At 55.4% G+C, this 14,415-nt stretch overlaps 5 protein-coding genes across 5 annotated transcripts; 3 read left to right on the top strand and 2 right to left on the bottom strand.

The window, feature by feature from the left end:
* Positions 1–2,416: 2,416 nt before the first annotated feature.
* F5144DRAFT_283512 (cation transport protein-domain-containing protein) lies at positions 2,417–5,561 on the top strand. Its single transcript, XM_066783735.1, has 3 exons — positions 2,417–2,829; positions 2,893–4,529; positions 4,585–5,561. The coding sequence occupies exons 1-3, from the start codon at positions 2,724–2,726 to the stop codon at positions 5,512–5,514; spliced, it is 2,673 nt and encodes an 890-aa protein (XP_066641155.1). The 5' UTR covers positions 2,417–2,723; the 3' UTR covers positions 5,515–5,561.
* A 330-nt stretch (positions 5,562–5,891) lies between these two features.
* F5144DRAFT_576838 (P-loop containing nucleoside triphosphate hydrolase protein) lies at positions 5,892–8,912 on the bottom strand. Its single transcript, XM_066789161.1, has one exon. It carries the CDS (start codon positions 8,708–8,710, stop codon positions 6,131–6,133), a length of 2,580 nt encoding a protein of 859 aa, XP_066641156.1. The 5' UTR covers positions 8,711–8,912; the 3' UTR covers positions 5,892–6,130.
* Positions 8,913–9,031: 119 nt separating this feature from the next.
* On the top strand, positions 9,032–9,948 carry F5144DRAFT_576839 (uncharacterized protein). The gene is made up of 3 exons (XM_066789162.1): positions 9,032–9,185; positions 9,264–9,307; positions 9,408–9,948. Exons 1-3 carry the CDS (start codon positions 9,181–9,183, stop codon positions 9,731–9,733), a joined length of 375 nt encoding a protein of 124 aa, XP_066641157.1. The 5' UTR covers positions 9,032–9,180; the 3' UTR covers positions 9,734–9,948.
* F5144DRAFT_576845 (nucleophile aminohydrolase) lies at positions 9,949–11,329 on the bottom strand. Its single transcript, XM_066789163.1, is given in 5 exon segments — positions 9,949–10,383; positions 10,441–10,828; positions 10,885–10,940; positions 11,045–11,048; positions 11,067–11,329. The coding sequence occupies 5 exon segments, from the start codon at positions 11,095–11,097 to the stop codon at positions 10,050–10,052; spliced, it is 813 nt and encodes a 270-aa protein (XP_066641158.1). The 5' UTR covers positions 11,098–11,329; the 3' UTR covers positions 9,949–10,049.
* A 657-nt stretch (positions 11,330–11,986) lies between these two features.
* F5144DRAFT_491998 (uncharacterized protein) lies at positions 11,987–13,712 on the top strand (the record flags this gene model as incomplete). Its single annotated transcript, XM_066785894.1, has 2 exons — positions 11,987–13,612; positions 13,680–13,712. The coding sequence occupies 2 exons, from the start codon at positions 11,987–11,989 to the stop codon at positions 13,710–13,712; spliced, it is 1,659 nt and encodes a 552-aa protein (XP_066641159.1).
* Positions 13,713–14,415: the final 703 nt, after the last annotated feature.

Genomic DNA, 14,415 nt, shown 5'->3' on the forward strand with positions numbered 1-14,415 from the left:
CAATATCGAGCTCGTATGATCAAGTTAGGCATCACTGTGGAAGCATTATTAGCTATGTAGGTACTGTTTTGAATTATCCCCCAAAAAGATGGGCCAAGTGACACCCATGATTATAACAGTCCGCCATGGGACTGTCACACTCCAAGCCTCCAATACCAACTCTCAAATATTCCCAAGCACCCCCATGGTATGTACATCCTCAGCATCACACCAAAATGGCGTTGGGTGGCTCCCTTTGGCCAAAAATAGCCGAACCCGAAAGGGAGCAAGAAATCAAAACGTGTGAGAAAGAAGTAAAATGGATCAAGACAAGAGAAAGTAGTAAAGAAAACCAAGAAAAAGAAGAGGCAAAGAAAACCAAGCAAAATAAATTAAATAAAAGAAACCGAGTTAATAAAAGTAGACTTTGGGCTTCCGAATAGCTCTCTTTTTCGTTTCTCCAGTCTGAGGTTTCGGTGGCCCCTACACTTGGAGTCCGGCTCCCTCTGGCCAGGGAGAGGGTGGGTATGACAGCCGGGAACGCTGTGTCCCCCATTTGACGCGGGCCGGCGGTTGCATGTATGTACGTACATGCATGTACCACCTGCTTCTTCAGCAATACGTATACTGGACTTGATGCCGGCCACCGATAGAACCTTTCCCCTCAATCCGGGGAGACGACAAGTACCGAATGTTGGGTCAGGTAGGTAGGTACCTAGACGCATCATACCACTCTTCTTTCGGTTTAACCAGCAGTGTTGGACTAACCCATCTCGACACTCTGAAACCTAGCATAGGTCGCGGGGATTTAATGACCCGACTCCCCGCGGCTTTCCCGGTGAGGCCTCACGACCCGCTCGCCTCCAAGGGGTAGTAGAAGTTCCGGGGCGCCCCGGGCCGTTATCATTGGAGACATTGTCTGGGAACCCCACACGCTCAGGTCCCCAAAGCCCAAAAGAGACAAAACGAGACAATAAGGGTCCGTTGCAATTTCGCTGCATGTGCCCGTGGTTTGTCTCACCCGTGCCCTCGCGGCTGGACGGACCCAGCGCCGGTGGCTCGGATTGGATGGGATCCCGTTTTTTTCGTGGGATGAATGCTGTGCGTTACGTAGTGGCAGGTCTGCGGAGGTCCCAGCGGGCGGGTATGTGGATGTACCTATGATTTAGCTCTGCTTCTGGAAATCCATCATACCACGAGGCAACAAGAAGCTAATTGGCCCATATGTGGTGCTTAGCGTTGGGTTCAAGTCATCTCTTGAAAATGGATTCGGGAGGCTCCGAGTCGTGGGTGAGACCACTTTTTAAACGTCGACTTGGCACATCTGGTTGGTTGAATCGGCATTTCCTCCCCCTTGGCATGCTTGTTGGGTTGCGTCAAGATCTGGATCCTGCAGGACCCCCCTGTTTCTCAGGTGAGGTGTGGTTGGTGGCATGTTTCGAGCCGCTATTTTGGTACGTTGGATGGTTGTGCCGTCTTTTTGTTGTGCATGAGTGCGTTTCATTGAATAAAGGTGCAATACGCAGGACTGTCGTGTCACGGGTAAGACGACGTGCCTCCGGATACCCGGGACGATCCCTGATGAGTCCGGGTCTGGAAGGGCCCTCGTAGCATTTCGGGGCCACCGTAGCCAAGACATTTAGTGGCGCTGCAGTCCGTCTTCTTTCGTGGGGATTTCTTTGGGGTGATGGTGGAGGCCCGCACAATCACATCTTTTTGTCGGGCCAAAGGGGATGCTTGCAGCCAGACCGCATGCAGAGCGAAATCGCGCACCACCGCAGAAAAGCAGAGAAGTGGTCCGACCGTTCCCAGCTTGGCAAAGAACATGGGCATGCCATCACAGCCGTTTCTGGTTCGCCTCAAATATTGCTCGGGTTTCCCACGTGCGAGCTCTCCGGGAATGTTTTGGAAGGAAATCCTTGAGCAGGGGTGATACGGTTGGGTCCCGCTTTTGTTTCTCGTCAACAACCTGGGCTGCTGAGCCGAGTTTCTTGGCACAGCCCTTGCCAGTATTCGGACCCCACTCCTTGCTCACCTCCCTGCCTCCCTCACGCTGCTGCTGCTGTGGCGGGGCCTTCAAGGAAAAAGAATGGATCAAAGAGCCACTCCTGCACATGCACGCCTGCTGACCCTTGCACCGCCCACCTCTACTAACCGTCACAATAACTGCCCGGTAACTAACTAGCAAATCTGAGAGAGAATTGAACATCCGAGTCCTCCACATCCCAAATTCACCCGCTCTTTCCCCAACCTGCTTTTCGACCACACCCACCTTTACACGGCATCATCACCGCCAAATCACGCTTGTTACCGTCTCGGCCCCCCCATCTGCGATTACCGCAGCTCTTCCATCTGATTGAGTAACACCATCCCCGACCGCCAGCTGCCTTCGGTCAATATCTCCTCGGGGCTTGCACTATCTCGATCACGCTTCGACTCTCCCCATCATACTTTCTCGTCTCTTATCCCTCCGTCATCCCCCGATTAGCTGCGCACAAATAACGCCATCTTCCGCCGTCATGTCTGCGCCGTGCCGCAAACACGATTAATTCCTCCTGCTTTGCAGGGTGTTTGCACACATCTTCTACAGAGAGTATCGACGGTTGATCGCAACTGCGACTGGTCCGCTTGTCATAACCACCTGCCTATCGCTCAACTCGCTGTATCTCAAACGCCTTTCTCATACTCTCTTTTTGCTCTCAGCCTATTTTCTTTTTTCCTTATCCGTTAAATAATCATTCATCATGGAGATGATCAAGGATACGAAGGATATGCTGGTTGACCAGCTCAAGGCTCTACGACCAGCTTTCATATCCAAGAAGCCGCATTTCAACTTCATCTCAGCCCATTGTGAGTATTGCCGATACACACTATTCAGGTGCGAGACGGAACTGCCTACTTACTTCTGTGTAGATTTCTACATCATCAGCCTTGCGCTTATCGGTTCTGTCATCGTTTTTGGTGCTGGCAGGAGCAATATCGCTTATATAGATGCCCTGCTCCTAGCGAGCTGCTCCAGTACCCAGGCGGGGTTGAACACAGTCGACCTCAACCTACTGAACACCTTTCAGCAAGTCGTCCTGTACCTGTGGCCGATGATGGCAAACCCCATCACCATCAACTCCTTCGTCGTTTTTCTCCGTCTGTACTGGTTCGAGAAGCGCTTCCAGCACATTGCACGGGAAGCCCGCCTGAGGAGAGGCACCCTCTCCAAGGCCAAGTCAAAAGGGACACTTGACAATGCCGACGCCGAGAAAGGCGTGAATGGTCGCAAAATTACCGTCATGCTAAACGGCGCTCGGTCGCGGATCACCAACGACGGCATCCTTCTCGAGGGCAACCGGCCACTGGCAAACGAGCAACGAGAGATTCCTAGGTCGCAGTCTCCGAACCAGCCCGGGTCAAGTGGCCCCGATGAGACTGCGGAGCCCCGAAAACCCGAGATCAAGTTTGCTCATACCGTTACCAAGAGTGATGGCTTGGGCGAGGACACCCTCAAACTTCCGCCTGCGAGGTCTGATCACGAGCACATCGCCTTTCTCGAACGCCAACGGAAGGGGGATGACGAGGTGCTTCGTATCCCAAACCCAAGGGACGCCGAACGAGGCATGCTGCCGAAGCGTGTCGAGGCCGGAGACGACGAGGAGCCCGATGCAGGCGACTTGCCCGCAGGAGCGTCTGTACCGATAACCGCAGCCGACAACCGCCAGCAGGCCATCACCATCGAGGAACCCGACCGGAATAAGCTGCAGCAATCCGACTCGGAGGAGCTTGTCGAGGATACCAAAGCTGCTGCCCACGCTTTCTCGTTCCTGAGGCCGCGGAAGCCTCGGTTTCTGAGCCGCACAAATAGCAAGCATAACAGCACGGAGGCTGCTTCGTCTGCCACTGCCACCGCCACCAAGACCAGAAGCCGCAGGCAATCTTTCCAGTCAATGCGGACCGCCTTTTCGAGGGAGAAAGTCGAGGGTACACCGTACCTCAGCTGGGAGCCTACCATTGGCCGCAACTCCGCCTTTCCGGACCTAACCGAGGAGCAGAGGGAGGAGCTCGGAGGCATCGAGTACAGATCACTGAAAACCCTAGCCTTGGTCTTGACGGGCTACTTTTGGATCTACTCGGCTATCGGTGTCATAGGATTGGTCCCTTGGATCTTAAACATGCACAGCTACGGAGAGGTCGTTGACAAGGCTGGTGTGAGTAGAACCTGGTGGGCTTTCTTCACGTCCAGTTCGGCCTTCATGGATCTTGGTTTCACCTTGACGCCGGACAGTATGAACTCATTCAACACAGCTGTATGGCCACTGTTGTTGTTGAGCTTCCTCGTCGTCATCGGCAACACCGGGTTCCCCGTCATGCTCCGGTTCATCATCTGGGTCTTGTCGCACCTCACCCCCCGCGGAACTGGGCTCTATGAAGAGCTGAGATTCCTACTCGACCACCCTCGCCGTTGCTTCACATTACTTTTTCCTTCCGGCGCCACTTGGTGGCTCTTCTGGTTGCTCGTAATTATGAACGGCCTCGACGTCATGTTTTTTATCGTCCTCGATGTAAGTTCACGCTGAGTGGTTGTTGGTTGGCCATGGTCCTAACTCCTTCGTGCAGCTCGGAAAGGGACCTGTCGTCGATTTGCCCGCCGGCCTTAAAGTCCTCAACGGTCTTTTTGAAGCCGTTGCCACAAGAACCGCCGGCTTCTCCTGCGTCAACCTTGCTGCCCTTCACCCTGCTGTCCAGTTTTCATACATGGTCATGATGTATATCTCTGTCTTCCCCATCGCCATCTCCGTTCGTCGCACGAACGTGTACGAGGAAAAGTCGTTGGGTGTCTATAGCTCGCACGACGTCGAAGAGCAACCCGGACAGTCCGACTTCTCCTACGTCGGGTCCCATGTGCGCCGACAGCTGTCCTTCGACTTGTGGTACATCGTCATCGGTTTCTTCATCATCAACATCTCAGAGGGGCAAAAGCTCATGGCCAACGACTTCTCCGTCTTCTCTGTTCTCTTCGAGGTTGTCAGCGCCTACGGCACGGTCGGTATGTCACTAGGCCACCCCAGCGTCAACGCGTCGTTGTGCTCGCAGTTTTCTGTCGTCGGCAAGCTAGTCATCATCTCCATGATGATCCGTGGCCGCCACCGTGGCCTACCCTACGGGCTCGACCGCGCCATCCTACTCCCCAGCGAGTCGCTTAACGCCAGGGAAGCGGCTGATGCCGACGCTCGGATGGCCAGGATCCAATCCCACGCATCGGCCGCCACCGGCGGGCCGCGGGGCTCCAGTTTGGGCCGGCGCAAGAGCATGAACGGAGACCGCGGTAACATCCTCGCCTCGCTGTTGCACCCGGGCCCGGCCGTCCCCGTCGACCCCGTCATGACCGAGATCCACCGCACACGGTCGGCCGAACCCAACGACGAAGAGCTCGAGTCCCACGCCACGCGCGTCACCTCGCGGCGCACCGAGCCCGGCGTCTCGCGCCGCCACGACCCGGCTTTATACATACACCGGCCACGGACCTCGGCCGGGGAAGAGGACTGAGCCGGCTCAGCCCCGTCCGTTCGGCGGTTTTCAGGGATACATATTCTGGCTTTTAAGGCGTTTTTCTTTTCTTTCTGGGAGGACAGATCTGCTTCATGGATAAAAAAGCACTACATTAGGGTAATGGGGGTTTTGGAAAAGAGAGTATACGGGTGTTATAGAGGTGGATGCATACCACTCGTTACCGACACGGGAAGACCCGGGCGTTTTGGGAGGTGGATTGGATAGTATTAATATCAGCCTAGACAGGCAGGCAAGCATGGGCATGGACACTACACGGCTATAGACGTGATACCAGCAATATAGGGGGAGGTCGTTTGCACTTTTGTATGTATTACCACTCGCTCACAAACGGTTCGTAATCAATTCGTATACGAATACTTTATTTAGTGTCCAATCACTTTTTTTAATTATTGTGCCATGGCGATGATTTGGTGGCTCCTGCCCAATCTATAAAACGCCCGTTTCGTCAACTCCAAAACCAAACCCAGCCCTATTTCATGTTGTTATACAAACAACCGCCAGCCATGTCTTCTGGCAAGAGGGGTACCTGGTAGAGCACCATCCAATCTGTAGGTGTGTAATGTAGCTAAAAGCAAAACCCCTTTCTTCCCTCTCACCCCCTCGCGCGACTCTTCTCCTTCTCCCTCTGAAGCCCCTTGAAGAACTTGCTCTGCCCATCGCCACCGGCACCCTTCTTCCCCTTGCCCTTGAGCGCCTTATTCGCCGCCTTGTTCTGCTCGATGTAGGCCATATCCTGGCCGCCGGCGAGCTCGCTCAGCATGCCGGCGGTGCGGCGGACGCCGTTGCCAGCCTTCCTTCCACCACCGCGTCCCCCGGCACCACGGCCGGGCTTCCCGAACAGGTCGTCGGTCTCGACGTCGTCCTCGCCGCCGCGCTCGTTGTCGACGAGCGTGCGCTGCAGGAGTTCGCGGCTTTCGAGCGGGGTGGCGAAGGCGAGGTCGGGGGTCTTTTCGATGTTGGCGAGTTGGGTGATGACTTTGAAGGCGTAGCCTTGGTCGACGAGGAAGGCTTGGCGCTTGGAGGAGTAGTACATTTCTTGGGTGTCTTTGGAGACGAGGGAGTAGAAGAAGGCGTTGAATCCTTCGTCGTTACGGCGTTTGGCCCGGAGGATGCGCCCCAGACGCTGGGCCTCCTGACGACGGGAGCCGAAGTGCGACGAGATCTGGATGAGGCAGGTCGCTTCCGGGAGGTCGAGAGAGGTGTCACCGATCTTGGAGAGGAAGAGTGTATTGACCTCGGGGTTGTGCTGGAAGTTCTCGAGCACTTGCATGCGCTCGTTCTGGGATGTGCCGCCATAGATGAAGACCTTTTTGAGTTTGAGGGCGTACTGCTTGAGCGAGTAGAGCTCGTCCGAGAAGACGATAATCTTGTCGCCGCGGGCCTCGTGGTAGTTGATGAGGTACTGGCAGGCCTGGAACTTTCGTGGGTTCATGGCGTAGAGGGTGCGTCTCATGCGAGCGTTGGCGCGTAGGTACTCGTCGTAGAACTCGGTCGGCATAGGACACCAGACCTCGGCGCATTGTACCTTGGCGATGTGGCCTTGTTGCGACAGTTCCATCCAGTTAGCCTCGTAGAGCTTGGGGCCGATAAGGAAGTTTAGGTGGGAAATTTTGTCATCTTCTCGGAGTAGTGTCGCCGTGAGCCCTAGTTTGGAGTGCGATTTGATGGACGAGATGACCCTCCTGAACATCTCGGCTGGAACGACGTGGACTTCGTCCAGGAGCATCAGACCCCATTCACGGCCCCTCAGAAAGTCCATCATCTTCTTCGAATCGTGGGAACGTTCTCGGCTGTTAGTGACCATCGAGTATGTGGTGACGATAATACCCGTGCTACCCGAAAACTTCTGCTTGCTCTCGGCGGTGAAGATAGCAACATCATCCGGGTTGATATTGGACCACTTGAGGAACTCCTGGCGCCACTGCACAACAGACATAGAACTTGTACAGAGGACGATGACGCCCTTCTTGATTGTACAAGCGGCCGTAATGCCGACTAGCGTCTTGCCCGCACCGCACGGCAGAACGATGATGCCGCTTTTCGCGCGACCGTTACCAAACATCTTACTCAGGCTCTTTTCCTGGTAAGGACGGATTTGGGTGTTGGGGCGCAAGTCAATTTCGAGGTTCGGGTTTACGTCGTCATTTCTGAAGTCATATTCTTCCAGGATGGGGAAGCCTATGTCGAGACAGCGTTTTTGGACCGTCTCAACGTCGGCATCCGAAATTTCAAATGCATGGACGGCTTCTTTATCGTCATCGTCATCTTCTTCATTCAGGGCGGTGAAGAGGTCAGCCTCGTTGGAGGCATCCCCTCCCTCGCCGGGTTTCTTTTCGGCCTGCCTCAAATTGGCCTGGTGGACGCCAGCAGCATTTTGGGTTCCCGGGATGACGAGACCACCCATGGTGGGTGCATAGCTGGTCGTGATATCGCCGGACCCGTGGACGCGGAGTGACCCGATCACTTGGTCCTTCAGAAGGGTCTGTAACACCTCGGCGTCCACGCTCTCTACGAAGTATTTGTTGTGTTTGAGGACTAACTTCACCTTGCCGAAGCTCTTGGTGTGGTCTTCGATCTTCCTGCGGACGACATCGGGCAACGAGGTCTTCAAGAAACGCTCTAGCGTGTTGATAATGTCTCGCGGCCGCAAGCCCACTGACACGGCGGCGTACAGGCTGTGTGGTGTCAGGGCATACTCGTGTAGGAATGTAGGCCGAGACTTTGGTTCCGCGATTGTGATGAGGAAGTCAGTCGCCTGCTCGGCCAGCGGATTGAACCGTTCGAGAACGACGGTGCAGCTATCTGGGTCGATCCACAGCGGACGGTTCTGGTGGTCGGGTTTCAGCGGCAGATACGAAAAGTCCCGCTTCTTGAATAACCGCGTCGCCGCATCAGCTCGCCTACCCCCGCCGGCCGGTTCGTCGTCTTGGCCCTGGAGACGCTTGCCCTTGAAGGTAAACTTGTTGACGAAATCATCAGCTTCCCTGGATAGCAACGCCTCGCGTTCCCTCTGGGCCTCCGTCACATCCTCATCGAAGTCATCATCGCCATCGGACATCATCGAGCTGTCGAGACTTCGCGGGGTCGCCGGGCCCGGAGTCGACATGGCAGACGCCCTTCCTGCTTTGGTCGCATTTCCCTGCCCCGGCGCCGCCTTTCGCTTCGGCGGCATCCTCACGCGGTGTTGTGTCTTCAATCGGATTTGAACTCAAGTCGAGAAATATTTCACTATCGTAAAGGATTCCGCCGTCTTCGTATGCGCGCGGTCGAAGATGGCCGGGCGTGAGTAATGGTGGGGTCGAGGTCAATGTTGATGGCGGAAACAATGAAGGTGAGCCTCGAGGTTGGAGCGGAAGTCGTTGGTGGTGGTAGCCTTGAAGCAAGTGCCTTGAAGTTCAGTCAATTAATTGCCAGGCCTTCTGGAATTACTTACTAATTATGGGTCCGGTTCCATCGAATATTGCCCCACATTAACTAACTTTCTGGCCTGCACCCCGCCACAAGTGCAGACCGGCAAGTCTGGCCCGGGGGTTCAGATTCACCGACTTCCAACTCGCATGGCAGCAAAGACAACACCAAGGATTCGAGTTTTTGTTTCTACGGTGCACACCAGCTATAGTCTACAGTAACACTACTATCACAATGTGGTATGTTATTCTCCCAAGCCAAGTTTGAGGCTTGCCTCGTCCGCTTTCGAAGCTAACAACCCCTCCCCCTTCTATTAGTAAACACATCCTCAACGCCCAAGTCTCGGTCCGGTCACCATGTTGTGAGTCCACCTCCTTCTCCCCTTCCCCCCCTCAGACACCCCAAACCCAAGCAAGACAACACCCCCTCCTAACCCCCCCTCCCACTCACACACACAACAGGCCGCAAATGGTTCGACTGCCCCGAATGCCACGCCGAGCAAGAATCGCACCCGCTGCTCCAGCGCTTCGAGATGATCTTCGCGTGCAAGAAGTGCCGCAAGTGCTTCCGCAAGGACGCCAAGGAGTTTGAGGAGGCGGACGAGTACTGCCCGCACTGCGACAACCATTTCGTGCTGGACGCGCTCACGCCCAAGGCGGCCATCAGCGTCGAGGGCGCCGACGTGCGCGTCGACAGCCGCATGATCAAGGACGAGCGCGAAAAGGGCAAGGACGGGGAGCGCGTGACGGTGTTTGATCCGGATCGGGAGGCGGATAAGTTGGGTTAAGGTTGGGGAGTAGTGGGGTGGGGGAGGAGGGGAGATGTTGAGGGACGAGGGAAGCGGGAAGAGGGAGGGGGCTGGGCGTTGTGCCGTTGTGCTTTGAGCGTGTGGGATTTTTGGTACATAATGAGATACCCGGGACTTGGGCGTAAAGAGTAGAGATAAGAGCCTGGACACGGGCAACACTAAAAGCATGTCATTTTCACCGTGGTCGGGTTCATGGTATGGCCTTATAGAATCGAGGGTTCCGGCTCTTCTTTTTTGGTGCCTGCCGTTTATCTCATGTGCAAGTCCAAGTTCTAGCCTCTGACACCGCCACACACTACTGCTCACTGGACTCCCCCTGAGTGCCCCGCGTCAAGATGGCGGCGGCGCCCGTCCCAGGGGTCCTGCCCGTCTTCTTCTTAGCCGCCTCCTCCTGCTTCTCCTGCTCAATGTTCTTGACGTAGTTCTCGATGTCCTCGACCGGCAGCATCTCGACCGGCTTGCCGGGTGCCATGATAGCGATCTCGATGTTCTTGGCGCCTGTCTGTACCACCTCCAACAGCGACTTGATCGCGAGCCGCACGGTCGCCTCCCGGTCCATGTCCTCCTTGTAGTTGCGCTCCAGGAACTCGCGGACCGTCTTGCTCGATCGGCCGATGGCGTTGGCTTTCCTATGGCTGGCGTTAGTCCTGCAAAATAATCTCTCTAACTGTTATGCCCTAGCTTACCATGCAGAGTAGATGCCCGAGGGTTCCGTCTGGTAGAGTCGGGGTTGCTCGCTCCCCTTGTCGAAGCCGACGACGAGGGTGCTAATGCCGAAAGGCCGGACACCACCGCTCTGAGTGTACCGTTGCTGCACGCCGGCGACGTATTTGGTTATGTACTCAATCGTGACAGGGTCTTCGAGGTTGAGGCGGTGCGACTGGGCTTCTAGCCGCGCCTTGTCGACCAGGATGCGGGCGTCCGCGTTGAGGCCGGCGAAGGCGAGGCACACATGGGTATCGAGGAGGCCGATCTTGGAGGGAGTGATACGTGTGTCTTGTAGCTTCATGGCTGACCGCTTCTCACAACCCAGCACTACCACATCCGTGCCCTTGACGCCGACGGCGCAGGTACCTATATGGCTGTCAGAGGCGGGGTGATGGCGCTAGTGGGGGAGGGCAACAGCGTACCTCTCTTGACAGCTTCGCCCGCATACTCGACTTGGAAGACGTGTCCATCGGGACTAGGGAAAGTTAGCGGCTTGTTGTTCGGTTTTTCGGAGCGACGGCGACGGACCTAAACACTGAAGGCAAGCTGGGTTAGCGATGGTGGGATAGCTGTGGAGCTGCGAACAGCGCCCAAGGCAACTCACCTGAAAGAGCTCTGTCGTATCCCGAAGCCATGATGGATGGGTTTCAATCGTAGATATAGCACGTCCAATTATTTTAAAGGGGAGCTTCGTTGTGCGTGCGGAAGGGCGAGATGCAGTGGCTTTGGGTGTGATCGCGGTTGGTGGTCGTTGCTTGGAGATGCAGTGCAGCGCAGGCTGCCACAGCTGTGACGACGGGCTCAAGGCTGCCAAGGAGCTCGCTCCCCAGCTGGGCTGACCCCACCTGATCCTTCTAACCAATCATCTAATACCACTGCTTCAGCCGTGTCCCTTCCTGCACTTCAACACCATCGCCGTCCTCGAATTTGGTTTGTCTATTTGTCTACTCCTGCAGAAAACTATGTAACACTCTAACACTCTTCCTCGGCGGTAAGAATTTAACAGTTTGTAGGAATATGCCGTTAACAGCAAAGTTGAAGCTGGAATGAGGAAGGAAAGTACCACCGCCATCTTGTTGTTTCCGTTTCTGCCTATTAGCTTTTCTTCTCGCAGTGGAGTTTAAATCCGCTGGTATATTCCATCCTCTACAGCTCTTTTTCTTCCTTCTACATACTAGGTTGCGGCCACGAACACGACAGCTGGGGGCAAGAGAGAAAGAATGCTGAACACTCTAGATTAAGGGTTAGGGTTGAGCGCGTTGATTGGGCAGTTCATGACAGGTGACGATTGGGTATCACCAGCTGCCATATCACTGTAACACAAATTGAGCTTGTCGCCGGTGTCGCTGCTTCCGTGAGCTCATTTACAACTCATTGTCTTCTTACTTTTTTTTTTCTCCAGCCTCCCAAAATTAGCCGGTAACTCTTACGCCATTACTCAATTGGCTTCGACTGACGGTGTATCTGTATAATATTCAATCTTTACTGTTTTATTTTATTTTATTTTGGCAACCGGCCGTGACCATGGCCGCCCGCCAACAGATGGCTCCGGTGCTGAGGAGGTTGAGATTGCCGAAGACCCCAACAAATCTCGGCAGGCAAGCTTCCCTGCAGCAGTCACTCTCACGTCCCGTTCGCTGCTTCAGTACCTCTTCACCCCAGCGGTTCCAAAGAACCGCCCCTGCAGCTGCTGCTCAGAGCAAGTTCACGAGCGAGTCATACCCAGACATCAAGAGGGACAGCCGCTTTGCCCAGCTCACCGAGGAGCATGTGGCCTACTTCCGAGAGTTACTTGGCAGTGAATCGGCTGTCATTGATGGCGTGACAAGCTCCGACGCCGCCGATGACATCGAGCCCTTCAACAGTGACTGGATGCGCAAGTACCGTGGTCACTGCAAGCTGGTGCTCAAACCCGCCTCGACCGAGGAAGTCAGCAAGATTCTCAAGTACTGCAACGACAAGATGCTGGCTGTCGTTCCACAGGGCGGGAACACAGGCTTGGTCGGTGGTTCGGTGCCGGTGTTCGATGAGATCGTCATCAACATGAGCCGTATGAGCCAGATTCTTGAATTTGACGACGTCAGCGGCACGCTGGTGGCCGAGGCTGGGTGTATCCTCGAGGTCGCCGACCAGTTCTTGGCCGAAAAGGGGTATATCTTTCCCCTGGACCTTGGCGCGAAAGGCTCCTGCCAGATTGGAGGCAATGTCTCGACCAATGCTGGTGGTCTGCGGCTACTCCGGTATGGGAGCCTCCACGGCACGGTCCTAGGAATAGAGGCTGTGCTCGCTGATGGTACTGTTGTTGATGATCTATGCAAGCTCCGCAAGAACAACACGGGCTACGATCTGAAGCAGCTGTTCATCGGTGCTGAGGGTACCATTGGCATCATCACCAAGGTCTCTATCCAGTGCCCACAGCGCTCACCGGCACAGAACGTGGCTTTCTTTGGCCTGGAGTCTTTTGACCAGGTTCAGCAGGCCTTCCGCGCGGCCAAGGGTCAGTTGTCTGAGATCCTATCAGCTTTCGAGCTCATGGACGAGGGCAGCCAAGCGCTGGTCCGCCAGGTCACCAACAACAAGCGGCCGCTGGAAGACAAGTATCCGTTTTACTGCCTGATTGAGACGAGCGGCTCCAACGCCGATCATGATAGCGAGAAGCTGCAGGCATTCCTCGAGGATGTCATGGAGAAGGGGATTGTTGTGGACGGAACCCTCGCGCAGGATGAGACGCAAATCAAGGCCCTGTGGGCTTGGCGCGAGGGCATCACGGAAGCGCTGAGCCACCTGGGCGGCACGTACAAGTACGACGTCTCCATCCCCTTGAAGGAGTTGTACCAGCTGGTCGAGGACACGCGCGCTCGGGTCGACGCCGCCGGCCTGCTCGGCGACACCGAGGAGTTCCCTGTCCGTGCCGTGGTTGGGTATGGGCACATGGGAGACGCGAACTTGCACCTCAACGTTTCAACCAGACGGTTTGACGAGAGGGTCGAGAAAGTACTTGAGCCCTTTGTCTATGAGTGGATTGCTGAGCGCCAGGGCAGCATCAGCGCCGAGCATGGTCTGGGTGTCATGAAGAAGAAGTTCATCGGATACAGCCGCAACCCGACTATGGTTGGGTTGATGAGGGACATCAAAACCACGTTTGATCCGGTAAGCTCGCCTATTCTTCTCCTCCGTATCTATTGCGTGCTTTGACTCATAGCTGACAATATCGCAGAACGGCATTCTTAACCCCTACAAGTATCTCTGAAACTGTCATACCACAGGCAAGGTTAACCAACAACAACGACCTGCCATCTACTCGTGTGTCTGATCCCTGATTTGCAACACGCCAAGTGTATACCCACCATGATTGTACATACATAGTCAACGATACCGTTTATTCCCGACCCTCTGGCCGGTCAACAACATTCGATTTTCTTTCCCGTCCATTACCCGACTGACTGAACGAGACAAACCAACGGCGCGTGGCTGACCGCAATTCCGGGAAGCGGCTGGCTTGCGCTTGCGGTCCGGTCCGTAACATGGGTTACTCAGCAAACAGCGTCTCGTGCACTCTGTTCATGATTCTCACTGCCCACCGCTAAGTTGAAGCGTTCCATTGGACGGGTTGCGAAGATTACACAAATGAGGGTCTCGCTCCCCTCTGTGCCGCATGCCCCAATCGTGCCCGAGCCAATCCGCACGCTCAACGCAGCAGCGAGCTTACCCCCCTGTTTGACTAGCCGGCTAAAACTAGCTGCAGGCGGAGCCCCTGGTTCTCCAGCTCGCTCCCTCAGCCCTATGGTAGGGCTCACTAGGAGCGCCGAGGCACGCTTTCTTCGCGCCCTGCTACCTACCTAGCCTTGTTTTGGCAGACTTCCCCCGGAGCTCATTTGAACTCCCCATTCAGCTCTCCGCCCTGAAGATGGGTGTTCCACCCCCCAAAGCCATCTCCTGCGCTTTCTCCATGC

This window comes from Chaetomium tenue (assembly GCF_020726465.1).
Source record: "Chaetomium tenue strain MPI-SDFR-AT-0079 chromosome Unknown F5144scaffold_5, whole genome shotgun sequence".
In the NCBI taxonomy this organism is placed as follows: Eukaryota; Fungi; Ascomycota; class Sordariomycetes; order Sordariales; family Chaetomiaceae; genus Chaetomium; species Chaetomium tenue.